The 11,690-nt window shown below is 37.7% G+C and overlaps 1 protein-coding gene across 1 annotated transcript in view; it reads left to right on the forward strand.

Annotated features, from left to right (window-relative positions):
- The window catches only part of LOC149282166 (phospholipid-transporting ATPase IF-like), a gene marked incomplete at its 5' end in the record, with an annotated part of 32,743 nt that extends 21,449 nt beyond the window's left edge, over positions 1-11,294 (forward strand). The window contains 7 exons of the mRNA XM_089498470.1: positions 655-782; positions 1,079-1,217; positions 1,869-1,892; positions 3,638-3,703; positions 4,369-4,472; positions 4,709-4,874; positions 11,076-11,294. Coding sequence (XP_089354596.1) covers positions 655-782; positions 1,079-1,217; positions 1,869-1,892; positions 3,638-3,703; positions 4,369-4,472; positions 4,709-4,874; positions 11,076-11,294 — 846 coding nt within the window. The remainder of the gene's footprint in view (positions 1-654; positions 783-1,078; positions 1,218-1,868; positions 1,893-3,637; positions 3,704-4,368; positions 4,473-4,708; positions 4,875-11,075) is intronic.
- Between the last annotated feature and the right edge of the window lie 396 nt (positions 11,295-11,690).

An 11,690-nucleotide genomic window follows, 5' to 3' on the forward strand; every position in this document is an offset into this window, starting at 1 on the left:
TTTGTTTTAACATATTAGGGTAACCTGACAATTATTGATCATCCCATTTCAAAATAGACACTAGTATTATTAAAATTATTTCCTTCACAAACGTGGTTTATGAGCGTCATTACAAGTAAGAAGGACATTGTAGGTAAATATTGTGCTAGTGAAATGCACTTAGTGATCTCACTTGTATGCTAATATAGTAGATCAGGACTTGTGTAATAACACAGAATTACCTCAACCCTTTCAAATTTCACTCTTCTCTGGTATCAAGACCATGTCACAGCTCCGTCAATGAATCCCCAGAGCAAGTGCCGACGGTAGCAGAGGTTGTCTGCGCGCATCGTACAGATGCCCACCGGCCGCCAGAGAGGATGATCCAGGTCTCCTGCAGTACTGCGGGGATCTGGATCTTAGTCTTGTGGTTAGACTTCTAGGTAGTCTGATCTACAGTAGTGATCTGCCAGACCTAAACTCATCAGGAAAGGTTACTAATGCAGTATGGGCATTATACAGTTATATGCCATGTGCCACGAGTGTTTGCTCTGTGGAGTTCATTAAATCTCATTGAAGATTAGGATTAACAATCTCATGTCTAGCAATAGCACATATAAATGTTGCATTGTGCTGTAAATGCTCTTAATGTTCTTGCCTTGTTTTTTCTTACAGACACTGTATGACAGTGTGTATCTGACTTTGTACAATATTTGCTTCACTTCCTTACCTATCCTGATATACAGTCTGTTTGAACAACATGTGCATCCGCATGTGTTACAGACCAAACCTGGTCTCTATCGGTGAGTGTGATTGATCTGCAATTGATTGATTTTTTTCTTTACCCAAATTTAGTTGGCTTGTGTAGGAAACTTATTTAAAATATAAAAATTCCTCCTGCTTACTGTTGTAGCAAGAATGCATGGCACATTAGTCATGTTTGTATTTTCTTATGCTATTATGTATACTCATAAATGCTATTTAGTATTATGTGAAATTGATTTTTTGAAGTACGTGCGACATACACAGTCTTGTATATTGTAGCCTGTGTTTCTTTGTAAAATGCAGTGTTATGAATGTTTTTTGTTTATTTCTGCAGAGACATTAGTAAAAATGCCCTGCTTGGTTTTAAACCATTTCTCTACTGGACCCTTTTGGGCTTTGGGCATGCCTTTGTTTTCTTTTTCGGGTCATACCTTCTCATGGGTGAAGATACTTCTCTGCTGGGTAATGGCCAGGTAGGTGGATTTTTGGACACAATTTTACTGTTTGACTTTGTAGGGTTTTGGGTGGAGAATAAAAGGGATAACCAAGACATGCTGTGCTAGAGACAGGGTTTCCAGGGCATTGACTTGGGGAAATATGTAGCCTGCTTTTTACAGTTGCTAAACAGTTTTGTAGATAACAATACATGCTGGACTCCGTAGAAAAATACAATAAAATTGTTAATGTTACAGGGGAAATATTTTTCTTGGAGCCATAGATACAGTACTGTATAAAGAGAAGAGTTGTAGCATTGTCTTTGTATTATCTAGTGTTAATGCTGTGAGGGCAGCCAAGATTCTCCAGAAAAATAACAGTATGCTACTCTAAACTTGCCCCATGCAGTGTAAGTTCAGCTAACTCAATACATCTCTACAGATTTGTGAGTTATTCCGTGACTTAGCTGTGAAGACGTATATGATGAAAAAACGCGTGTTGGGTCTTAGCTATGTTGTAGTTATACTGCATGGGGCTTTTTCTTGTTCTTTTTTCTCAGCTTTTATCAATAGTACCATTATCTTGTGTGAAGATCTTTTCTTGGTTCATCTCTGTGCTGTGCTCTTCTTTTATCTGTTACCTCTACTTCTCTTCCTTTCTCCTCCTTTCCATTCCATGCATGCAATCAGATTTTGATGCCTAACAGGCAACTGGTAAGATTATCACCAAAGGGCAAAGAGTGGTGTGACATTGTGTTTTTATACATCTTGTCATACTGAACGGGGGATACGTAGCTTTTAGCATGTGCGCCCCAGGGCCGCAAAGTAGATTATTGAGCACCACTGCATCAATTGAAAGGAGCTCATTAAGTGTGTTTGTGACTGATATAGAAGAAACCCACAAACTTTACTAGGATATCTAGTTGTGGGTTATATGTGACAGAGCTGTCAAACCATAACTCCTTGGCTCACATTAACCCAACAGTTTGTACAGCCTGGAGCTGTATTTGAGGCTGTTCCTTGGAACTAATGGGATTTTAGGCATGTTAGGAGCCAAATAAGCACCGTGGAGGGCCTCCTGTTATAAGAGTGTTTTTGGATAAACCAGCTATGGCCCCATGCTGAAGCATAATAATTTCACCATGAGTGTGCATATAACATATATTGGATAAAACATGTTTTTCTAACACATTTCAGACTTAAGTGGTAACCCTAATCACTTTCACTGGACGGTGTTGAGGATGGGCTGTTAACCCACAGCAAAATATAAGCCAGCAGTTAAAAATGCAGTATTATTTCAGATACTAAAATAAGGTTAAAAATGTTTCTCTATGATGTTAAAATATACAGAATTATTGTTGCTTAATTAATTCAGAAGCATCAAGAACCCCTCTTCCTCATGCGTTGTAGTGTTTGTGTAAATAAAGACAGATTCATACAGATGTGGAGTTGCAGAAGAAACCTGTATTACTGCTCAGAATTTCCTTGATGTTGCCTTTTTGATTCCTATTTTTTATTACATTTAAATTACTTCTGTATTTTTAACAACTACATCTTCGGAGTTTGTGTTGTGATATATTAGAAACCAAAATACCTCTTGCACTCACAATTGAAAAACGGTCTATGATTAAGTCCTGTATAGGGTAAAATGTGTCAGATTATTTCTCTGCTTAGCATCATGTGTGCTGTGCTGTGTACTACTTTGGTTTAGAAGAAATGGAAAAACAATACCTATACACTATACAACCAAAAGTATATGAACACCTGAACATCACACCTTTATGAGCTTTTTGGACATTTCATTCCAAAACCATGGGCATTAATATGGAATGTCTGCCTCGCAATCGCCATTCTAGTTCATTCCAAAGATGCTTAGTGGGGTTGAGGTCAGGTCTCTGTGGAGGTCACTTGGGTTCCTCCACCACTAACTCACCAAACCATGTTTTTATGGACCTTGCTTTCTGCACCTTGACACAGTCATGCTGTCATGGAAAAGGGCCCTCACCAAACTGTTCCCACAAAGTTGGAGGCATACGACTGTGTAAAATGTATTTTTATGCTGTAGCAATAACATTGTCCTTCATTGGAACTAAGGGGCCTAGCCCAACCCCAGAAAAACAGCCCTAAACTATTCTCACCTCCACCACTACACCTTCCGGTAGGTAGAGTTCTCTTGGTTTCCACCAAACACAGATTTGGCCATCAGACATCCGGATAGCGGAGCCTGATTCATCACTCCAGAAAACGCATTTCCCACTGCAGATGTGCTTTACACCACTCCAGCTGACGCATTGCATTGCTCATAGTGATCTTTCGCTTGAGTGCATCTGCTTGGCCATAGAAACCTATAATTACGTTGGATGTCCACATACTTTTGGTCATACAGTGTACTTTGATACTTTGTACACTTATAGATCTGGATACCTTTACTTGACTTTACCTTGTGTTTCTTCATGTAGATGTTTGGAAACTGGACTTTTGGGACATTGGTATTTACTGTTATGGTTATAACGGTTACCATGAAGGTAAGATCCCTTTTTCTAGATCTGTATATGTACAGAATAGTAGATTTTTTTCCCCCCTAATCTCTGACACAAATTATTCTTTTTCATTATCCAAATCACTCAAGTCTGCAACAAAGAATCTGATAAGCTGTGATAAATCCTGCAATTTTTCCATGCATTCCTATCTTACCTGTTGATGTTATATTTATCCTAAAGCAATATGTTTTCTCATGCAACCTGCTATATTTCCAGTCAGCCAGTCCCAGGAGAGAAACTGGAAGTTTAGTGTTTGTTGTTCCAAATAACCCTTAAACATTGTCTCTGCCTATGATGAGCCAATTTTATTTTTCTACTAAAATGAATATATTTGTTATTTCAGTTAATGCAGTTTTACCTTCTGTCATCTAGAATAACAAAAGCGATATTATATATATATATATATATGTGTGTGTGTATAGACACAATAATGTAGTTTTTATTATTGCGTCACATTGCAGCAGTATAAGAAAATGCAAATTATATGCCCAAAATATATGTTCACTATTTTAACATTTGGCATGAAGTTTGTCTTGATTTATTTTTTTTTTCTTTTGTTTCCTTGAGACCAAATTATGTTTGTATGTTCCTGACATTCATTAATCGCGATTACGATCACCTCTTCCTTATTTCGTATTTGTGTTTTTCAGATGGCTCTTGAAACTCATTTCTGGACGTGGATAAATCACTTTGTTACTTGGGGCTCGATCGCATTCTATTTTATATTTTCACTGTTCTACGGTGGAATCATCTGGTAAGAGTCATGTATTATGGCATTTTGCACCATAGGAAAAGTAAATTCTGACCGCAGGAATAATGACAATACAGAACTCCTTATGACATGTTGGTTGGTATTAAGGTAAAAAAAAAATGATCAAACAGATTTAGTGTGTTTGCTGTATTTTTCACAAGTCAGATTTTTTTTCATGTTGATTTCTTTGATGCTATTTTCTTTAGTTTTATATTAAAGCTTGTTCTTCTCTCTGGCAGGCCGTTTCTACACACACAGGACATGTACTTTGTATTCGTACAATTGCTCTCCAGTGGCTCTGCGTGGTTTGCCATTATCATCATCGTCATAGCTTGTCTTTTTCTTGACGTCACGAAGAAAGTGGCATACAGACACATTTATCCTACGAGTACAGAAAAGGCACAGGTATCCAGAACTATGCTCGGCCATCAGGCAATATTTGCAGAGCGATTGTTCTAGTGGGCAGCTGCTTCTTCTTTCAGAGTTTTCCGTAGCTAGTTCGTGTAGAAAGTATGTGGTTGACACGCAGATGGAACAGCTTGTGCTTGTTTTTTTAGGGCTAATGTGGAAAGCTACGCCTCCATAGTAAAGCTGCTTATTTTAAAAAAAATGAACATTGTGGTACACTTAAACTTAGCCAGACTTCTCACGTCTTCTGCCATCCCTAGCAAAAGTATCGCCAAATGTCCTTCATATCTGCTTAATTAAAAGTATGTAAAGGTAAAACATGCTTTTTTTGGCAAATAGTAATTTTTGACAACCCTGGTGTTTGTTGTTTTCTATAAGTTGTGTTAGCTGCCACGATGGGAATGATCATTGTAATGGCTTATGATTTTTATTTGCAGTCATCGTTATATTATATATATGTGTGTGTGTATATATATATATAATGTATGTACACACACAAACACACAATCTATGTGAATGGTACCATTAGACCATGCTATAATCTGTAAAGCTATGCATATAATTGTAGTATGGGTGTTTTACTGTAAATTTGGCATATTTTAAAAGTAACTACAATAAACAAGGGAAGCACGTTTGTTTTATACAAGTTAACAATAGACCAGCTAGATGGACCTCTCGTTGGTCATAACAGCATCACATAATAATTACAGCAAACTTGTAATGCCTCAAACTGCAGCATTTCGCTTTAATTTCCCATTTGCCTTTATTACGCCTGCAAAATGTTATTGACTGGCATGTTTTATTTTTTTTTATTTTTAGGAAATTAATATTTTTTTTTAAAAAAGTAAAGCCAATATATTTTCATAGGTCATTAAAACATTGATATCCACAGAACTGGAGCCTTATCGTTGCTTTTAAGTTTTTTAAAAGCTTAAAGTTGATTGTAGCTTTAGTAGCTGAGCAGACGCAAAAAGCTTCAACTATTTTTGTCAAGTAAATATTTTACAAATAAAACTAAAGTGAAATAATGTGTTACTTATTACTCTTTAACTCAAGCGCTGTGTTTTACAAGTCATGTTTACTTCCCTAAAAATGGCACGTTGTAATAATCGCATTTTATGATGTCATATTTCATGATGCACCAAATTAACAGCAGGGGAAAAAGAGCTACAAATCCTCATTTAAATCCAAAATTCCATCTCGTAATTATGTACACTTTACCTGGAAACCATGTGATATACATATATCTATATATTTATATTTTCTCATTCTTGGCAGTATTATGGGTTTGTTGAGTGGTGTGTTCTGCATTTAAAAATGTTCAAACGTCCTTCGCCTTGTATGGACCTTTTGTGAAATGACTAATTCTTATTGACGTGTTGTGTGTTGCATACCTTTTCTGTCCACTTGTAGATATATTCCAACAGAGTTACTTTAAGTGACGAGTTCATCGCTCTGCAGCCTCTGTCACGGGCAAGGAATCAGCTGAGCAAAATTAGGTAGAGTAGGAGGGAAGGCTCCTTATCAACTTTTGTGCATGCCGAGGATTAACAAGCACTCCGTGAGATGGAGCAAGGCATGAATGCGACTACATTAACCCCCAAAGTCTTATTGTTGTTGTTTACGAGTTAAGTTATGCTGCAATCAGAGTGCATGCAGTGCGTTTCAGTACCTGGCATGGCGATCTGTTAATCATTCTCCTGTTCCGCTCTTCCTTAGCATGGTCTCTAAATGCTTGATATAAGAGAGAGAGTGAAAAACTGCTGTGCTGCATGCTGGATTCTTTCAGGCTACATAAAGCAGGATGTGTTATTTTTATCATTTATTTATTTTGTCCTTTCTGGGGTTTTTTTTAATGTTGTTTTTACTAAAAACATTTGGTTGTTTCCACAAAGTCTGCAATTTCTCATGGAAATGGGGGTTATGCATATTAGTAGTTATTTATCAGTTTTTGTTACCATAGCAATCAATGGAATGGTCCAGTCGGTGAGAAGATTCCTTTAGTTGCTATGGTGATAAGACTAGTATTTAAATTTTATACCAGAATCCCTTTATTCCTAACCCACAAAATGCTTAATTTGCACAATGAACTGGCTAGAGTATTCTTACACCAGTGCCTGTAATTTTGGAAAATCCTGGAACCTTCTTTTAACAAGCTCTTATTATGACACGGCGGTTTTAGTAGCAAGATGTTGGTGAACTACATATCCCATGATGCTTAGCTGGCAGTACCCCTTTCCTGAGTTGGCTTAATTCATAGGAACAATTATCATACAACTGATAAAAAGCTACTCTAATTTAATACTGGACATACGTGGGATTTTTTTATTTCTTTAAAAAAAACAACTTTCTTTTGCCATCCCACGCAACCTATGTTGTAATTTTTGGTCAGTAGTTTGATAAATCGCTTAAAGTGAACTATTAAACAGTGGGTCGCATCAGGTGTCAGTTTGCTGCATTGACTGTGCATAATTTATGGTCAAAGCAGAAATTCTTACCATAGAAACCCACTAGGGTTGGCCTTTCATAATGAATTTGTTCAGGTGACGATATAAAATGCATCTTACTGCAGCTCATAGGCAAACTCACTATTTAGTAAATAAATCCCATCAAACCCTTGTATGAATAAGGAGCCAGTTCGCTACAGATTTCGTCTTTTTGAGCTGCACAAAAGCATAGCATGTTGTGTTAAGTTAGTCAAATTCTATATGTTACGGTTGCTAACTTTTTGTGGACACAAAGAGACTTCCCGCCTTTCTCCACTGTTTAGAGCACAATTGTGAGTAACATATGGTTTCATAAGTATAAGGGGAGAGATTGCCACCAGGCTGTAGGGGTCTTGCAGCTACTTTTATTTTGTCTTATTTTATAGCCGTGTAAAAGCCCAGCGTACCATTTGTGTATTCCCATGATATGTGAGCGTTTAGTGTCCTTTCCGCTACTAATGGTACGTTGTATTATTTGTCCCATCCTACAGTTTGCATGCGTTGCATTAATCGCACTGTAGTCTGTTCCATTCTTCATTCTGGTTTGCATTATTCCTGCTTTCAGGTTTTCATGATTTCACCTGCTAGTAAATGTAAAATTGTACATAGCCGCTTTACACTAAGCATCTCCCCCGCTACTGTTTTATTTGTATATATTTATAAACTTCAGACTGGTTTTTACATGAAATCAAGCAAAGTTTGCCATACCAGATGTTTTGGCCTTAAAAATTCTCCTCCTCTTTCAGTCAGAATAAGGCATAACTAAGCCATATGCCTATAGAAACAGGCTTTTTGTTTCCTTATTTATGTTTAAAAGCAAAAGTTGGTTTTGTTCCACCTACTCTACTATAGATGATTTCCCAGTATTAAAAGCATCGTTCGCAGTACTGTTGAAACTCAAACCATTTACAGAAATATTGAATTGTGCAAAAAAAAAAAATATTTTTCTTCATATTTTCAGCTGTGAACAGTTTATTGCCACGTGAGACAAATGCAGGCGCTGCTATGGAAACCTGAAGAGCTTACTTATACGTTTCTATTGTTTTTATCTGATAAAACCCAGAGAGCGGAATAAAATGGCAGGTCTGCTGAGGCCTATTTGCAATGAAGGATTTGTCTAAATGGAACCGCACCTGTGTAGAAAGAATTGATTAGCGCCATCAAATTCTGTAGCGCTGTACAACGGGTAGACAGGACATAACAAGTAGTATGTAACATAACAAATTGACTAACAGAGACAACAGGTGAGGAGGGCCCTGCTCAAACGAGCTTACAGTCTGGATACCCTTTATTGGACCAACATAGAAAATAATGTAAAAGTTACATACAATTTCAGGAATTTTACTCTTGTGACTGTAACAGGCTGCAGTTTCTAAGTAGTGTACAAGCCATTAAATAGATGTATACATTGATATAGATAGTCCCTTCATGCCAGAAAAGCATGGGAAATGACAGGTGGCTGAGCCTTTCGGCTCTACGGTGACACTAAGGCTGGGTACAGAGGGATTTGGAAATCCCTGTATCCGTGATTGTTGTAAAAAGTAAAAATGACACGATGAATCCATCTGGAAACTAGGTAAACACTTTTGAGACAGGATTTCCCTTCCAGCGTTCTGTATAAACACGCAGTAGAAGGCACAATCTTTTCGCCTTAAGAGTTCTCCAGGCAGTCATGCACAAGCCTTTACGTGCGTCTCGTTTAAGACACGCAGTCCTTTTTCATTTGTATTTGGATTTAAATAACTATGGGAAAAACCCAACTGATATGATTCCTTGTCTATGGATTGAAAATGCATTTTTCTCATAGCTTGTTTGTCAGGCATTTCATATCCTCTACAATACTGTATTATTGTCTGTACCAAACAGTAGAAACATTCTGTTAATTTAACAGTCTTCTAATTGATGAGTATTTAAAGTAGTTGGGATACTTAGCTGTTAATAACAGGAAGCTGCATCTTCCGTGCTGTTACTGTAGTTTTTGCCAGATACTGTTTTTTTGGGATCTGTTCATTAGAGGGAGCATTGACAGGAGGATTTGCAAGAGAGTTATGGTTTCAATGCCTTGACTTCACTAAACAATAAGGACTATCCCCAAAAGAGCTTCTGCTGCATAAAAGGCTTGGCTGGCCCTGTCTGATGTATAGTTAAATCAGTGAGACTATTAAGTTTATACAAGGCCCAGCTCGGTCCTTGCTGGAGGAACCAGTGATTGGCCCTTCATAGTGAATGGTGTAATGAGTCTTTTCATCACTCCCTGTGATGTATAACCCCATTGAAATACACTAAAACTGATGAATTAGGAGGAAACTTTAAGAAACTAAATGGACACATCTAAATAACCAGTTTGGGTATCATTAATGGTGGCTTTGGCTTTTACTAGTTGCTAACTTTTTATTTCTCTAGATGGAAGAGGATAAGGGTTCAGTCAGCACAGCGTTTGACTTTGCTGAGAGCGAGCGCAGAGAGTCGGACAATAGACAATTGCTAGCTGATACCTCAAACCACCAGAGTACTTGAACAGACACTAGGTAGTATTTATACTACTTTGCGATGTCACTCGTGGACCTGTTTTGTGGAATGACCATGGTGCGGCATGTTTGTCAGCTGATGAAAACCTCACGTGTCAGCCACATCCTGTGATTGCATATACACATTTCTATAACTTCACTCATTGATGGTGCCCTCACATGACTAACACGGTTTGCTTTTGTTTTTGGAGTAGATGGAGGTTTGAGGGTCATACAGTTAGGTCTTTACGTGTGCCCTGCAGGGGGCATTAAGCATCCCTGTAGAAATTGCGTTGATTCCGGGTTTGTCCAGGTTGGCTCTGTGCAGTTGTACAGTTTTTAAACATTTTAGACGCCAGCATATTGGATGATCTACTTCTGACTTGTAGAAGACCTGAAAATATAGACTTGAGCATGATAGCCTCATTGCAAAGAAAAACGTATGTGTCAGGTTATGAGAACTGTGTGTTGGTAAATGTCAGTTTATTGGGGGTTCCTTGGTGTGTCCAGTTGGGTGAATTTAGTCAGACTTTTTTTTTTTTTATCGCAAGCGCCCGAATTCTGCCGAATTTTGTGGCTGTAAAGCCCCCTTGGATAATATATCATAAAGTTTAAATATGTGTTTCTTTTCAGAATGCATAATTTTATCCCAACAATAAAGCACACAGGTACTAAAATGTATCTCTTTTGGTAATAAAACATGTTTACCTTTTAATGATATAGTTTGTCGTAAGGCTTGAAGTCACAGTTTTCATTTTAGAGGCTGATCACGGAGATCCAATTGAATAAAGTCACTTTCTGCCATAACTTTCTTGTTGTGAGCTGTGCGTCCAAAAGGGATTCTTGATAGACAAAGTGATGCTTTTTGTATTGCTATTCGAACTACCTATACATAGTGCTATCCAAATTGCAGTATGTACATGCACATGTATGTAACGGTTGTTTTGCTTTCCAAAAGCCTTGGCGTTGATGACAACTCAAGTAGTATATATTGTATATTAAATCACAAAGTGCGAAGGTTTATATTCAGTGCTCCTAGGGTAACATTGGAGGGCTGGTTATAACTCCTTTTGGGCTGTTTTTTTATTTTATTTTGCATCTGTGTTTGTTCACCTTCCTAACCCTAATTTCATTTCATCCAGCTACATGTGTTATGAGGCGATGTCTAACGGCTCTCTGCTGTCATATTTCTGTTGTCTTACCAGCTTACTGAGGCAGGATCAGGTATCAGCTGCTTGGACTCAATGTGCTGCTACTCAGGCGGGGAGACAGCATGCGTATCTATTAGAAGACTGCTGGAGCGAATGATGGGGCGCTGCAGCCCGGCACGGGTCAACAGGTGTGGAACCTCTCTAAATAGCCTTTGCTGCCAACGGTTCTCCTATAAACTGGAAAACGATGAACCCACGGCTTTAGATGAATAGACTAGGCTTGGCGTTTCATACCCAGGAAAAGATTCCTTCGAGTCGTGATCCAAAAAAAGGGGTTCAGTTCGAAAAGAAATGGGTTTGCGATGAACCTTTTTTAACTTTATTTAATATCTATTGTTGTCTGTACATTCTTTTTTTTTCAGAGATATATATATATATTATATATTTTATATATATATATATAATTACACGGCATTTTGTCGTAGCTATATGTCTTTTTAAATGTATGTCTGCTTTTTATATTTACTTTGCTGGGTCTTGTCTGCTTAATTCACTGTTGGGCAATGTAACATCTCGGTGTCTGGTCTTTTTAATTTGTCTTTCTGGGATGTGGTTCTTTTAAGATATGCAAAAGATTTAGTTTTCTGTCCGCACACATTTTTACTGTCC

This window comes from Sceloporus occidentalis, unplaced genomic scaffold (genome assembly GCF_023333645.1).
Source record: "Sceloporus occidentalis isolate IW3139 unplaced genomic scaffold, rSceOcc1.0.p SCAF_121, whole genome shotgun sequence".
NCBI lineage: Eukaryota > Metazoa > Chordata > Lepidosauria > Squamata > Phrynosomatidae > Sceloporus > Sceloporus occidentalis.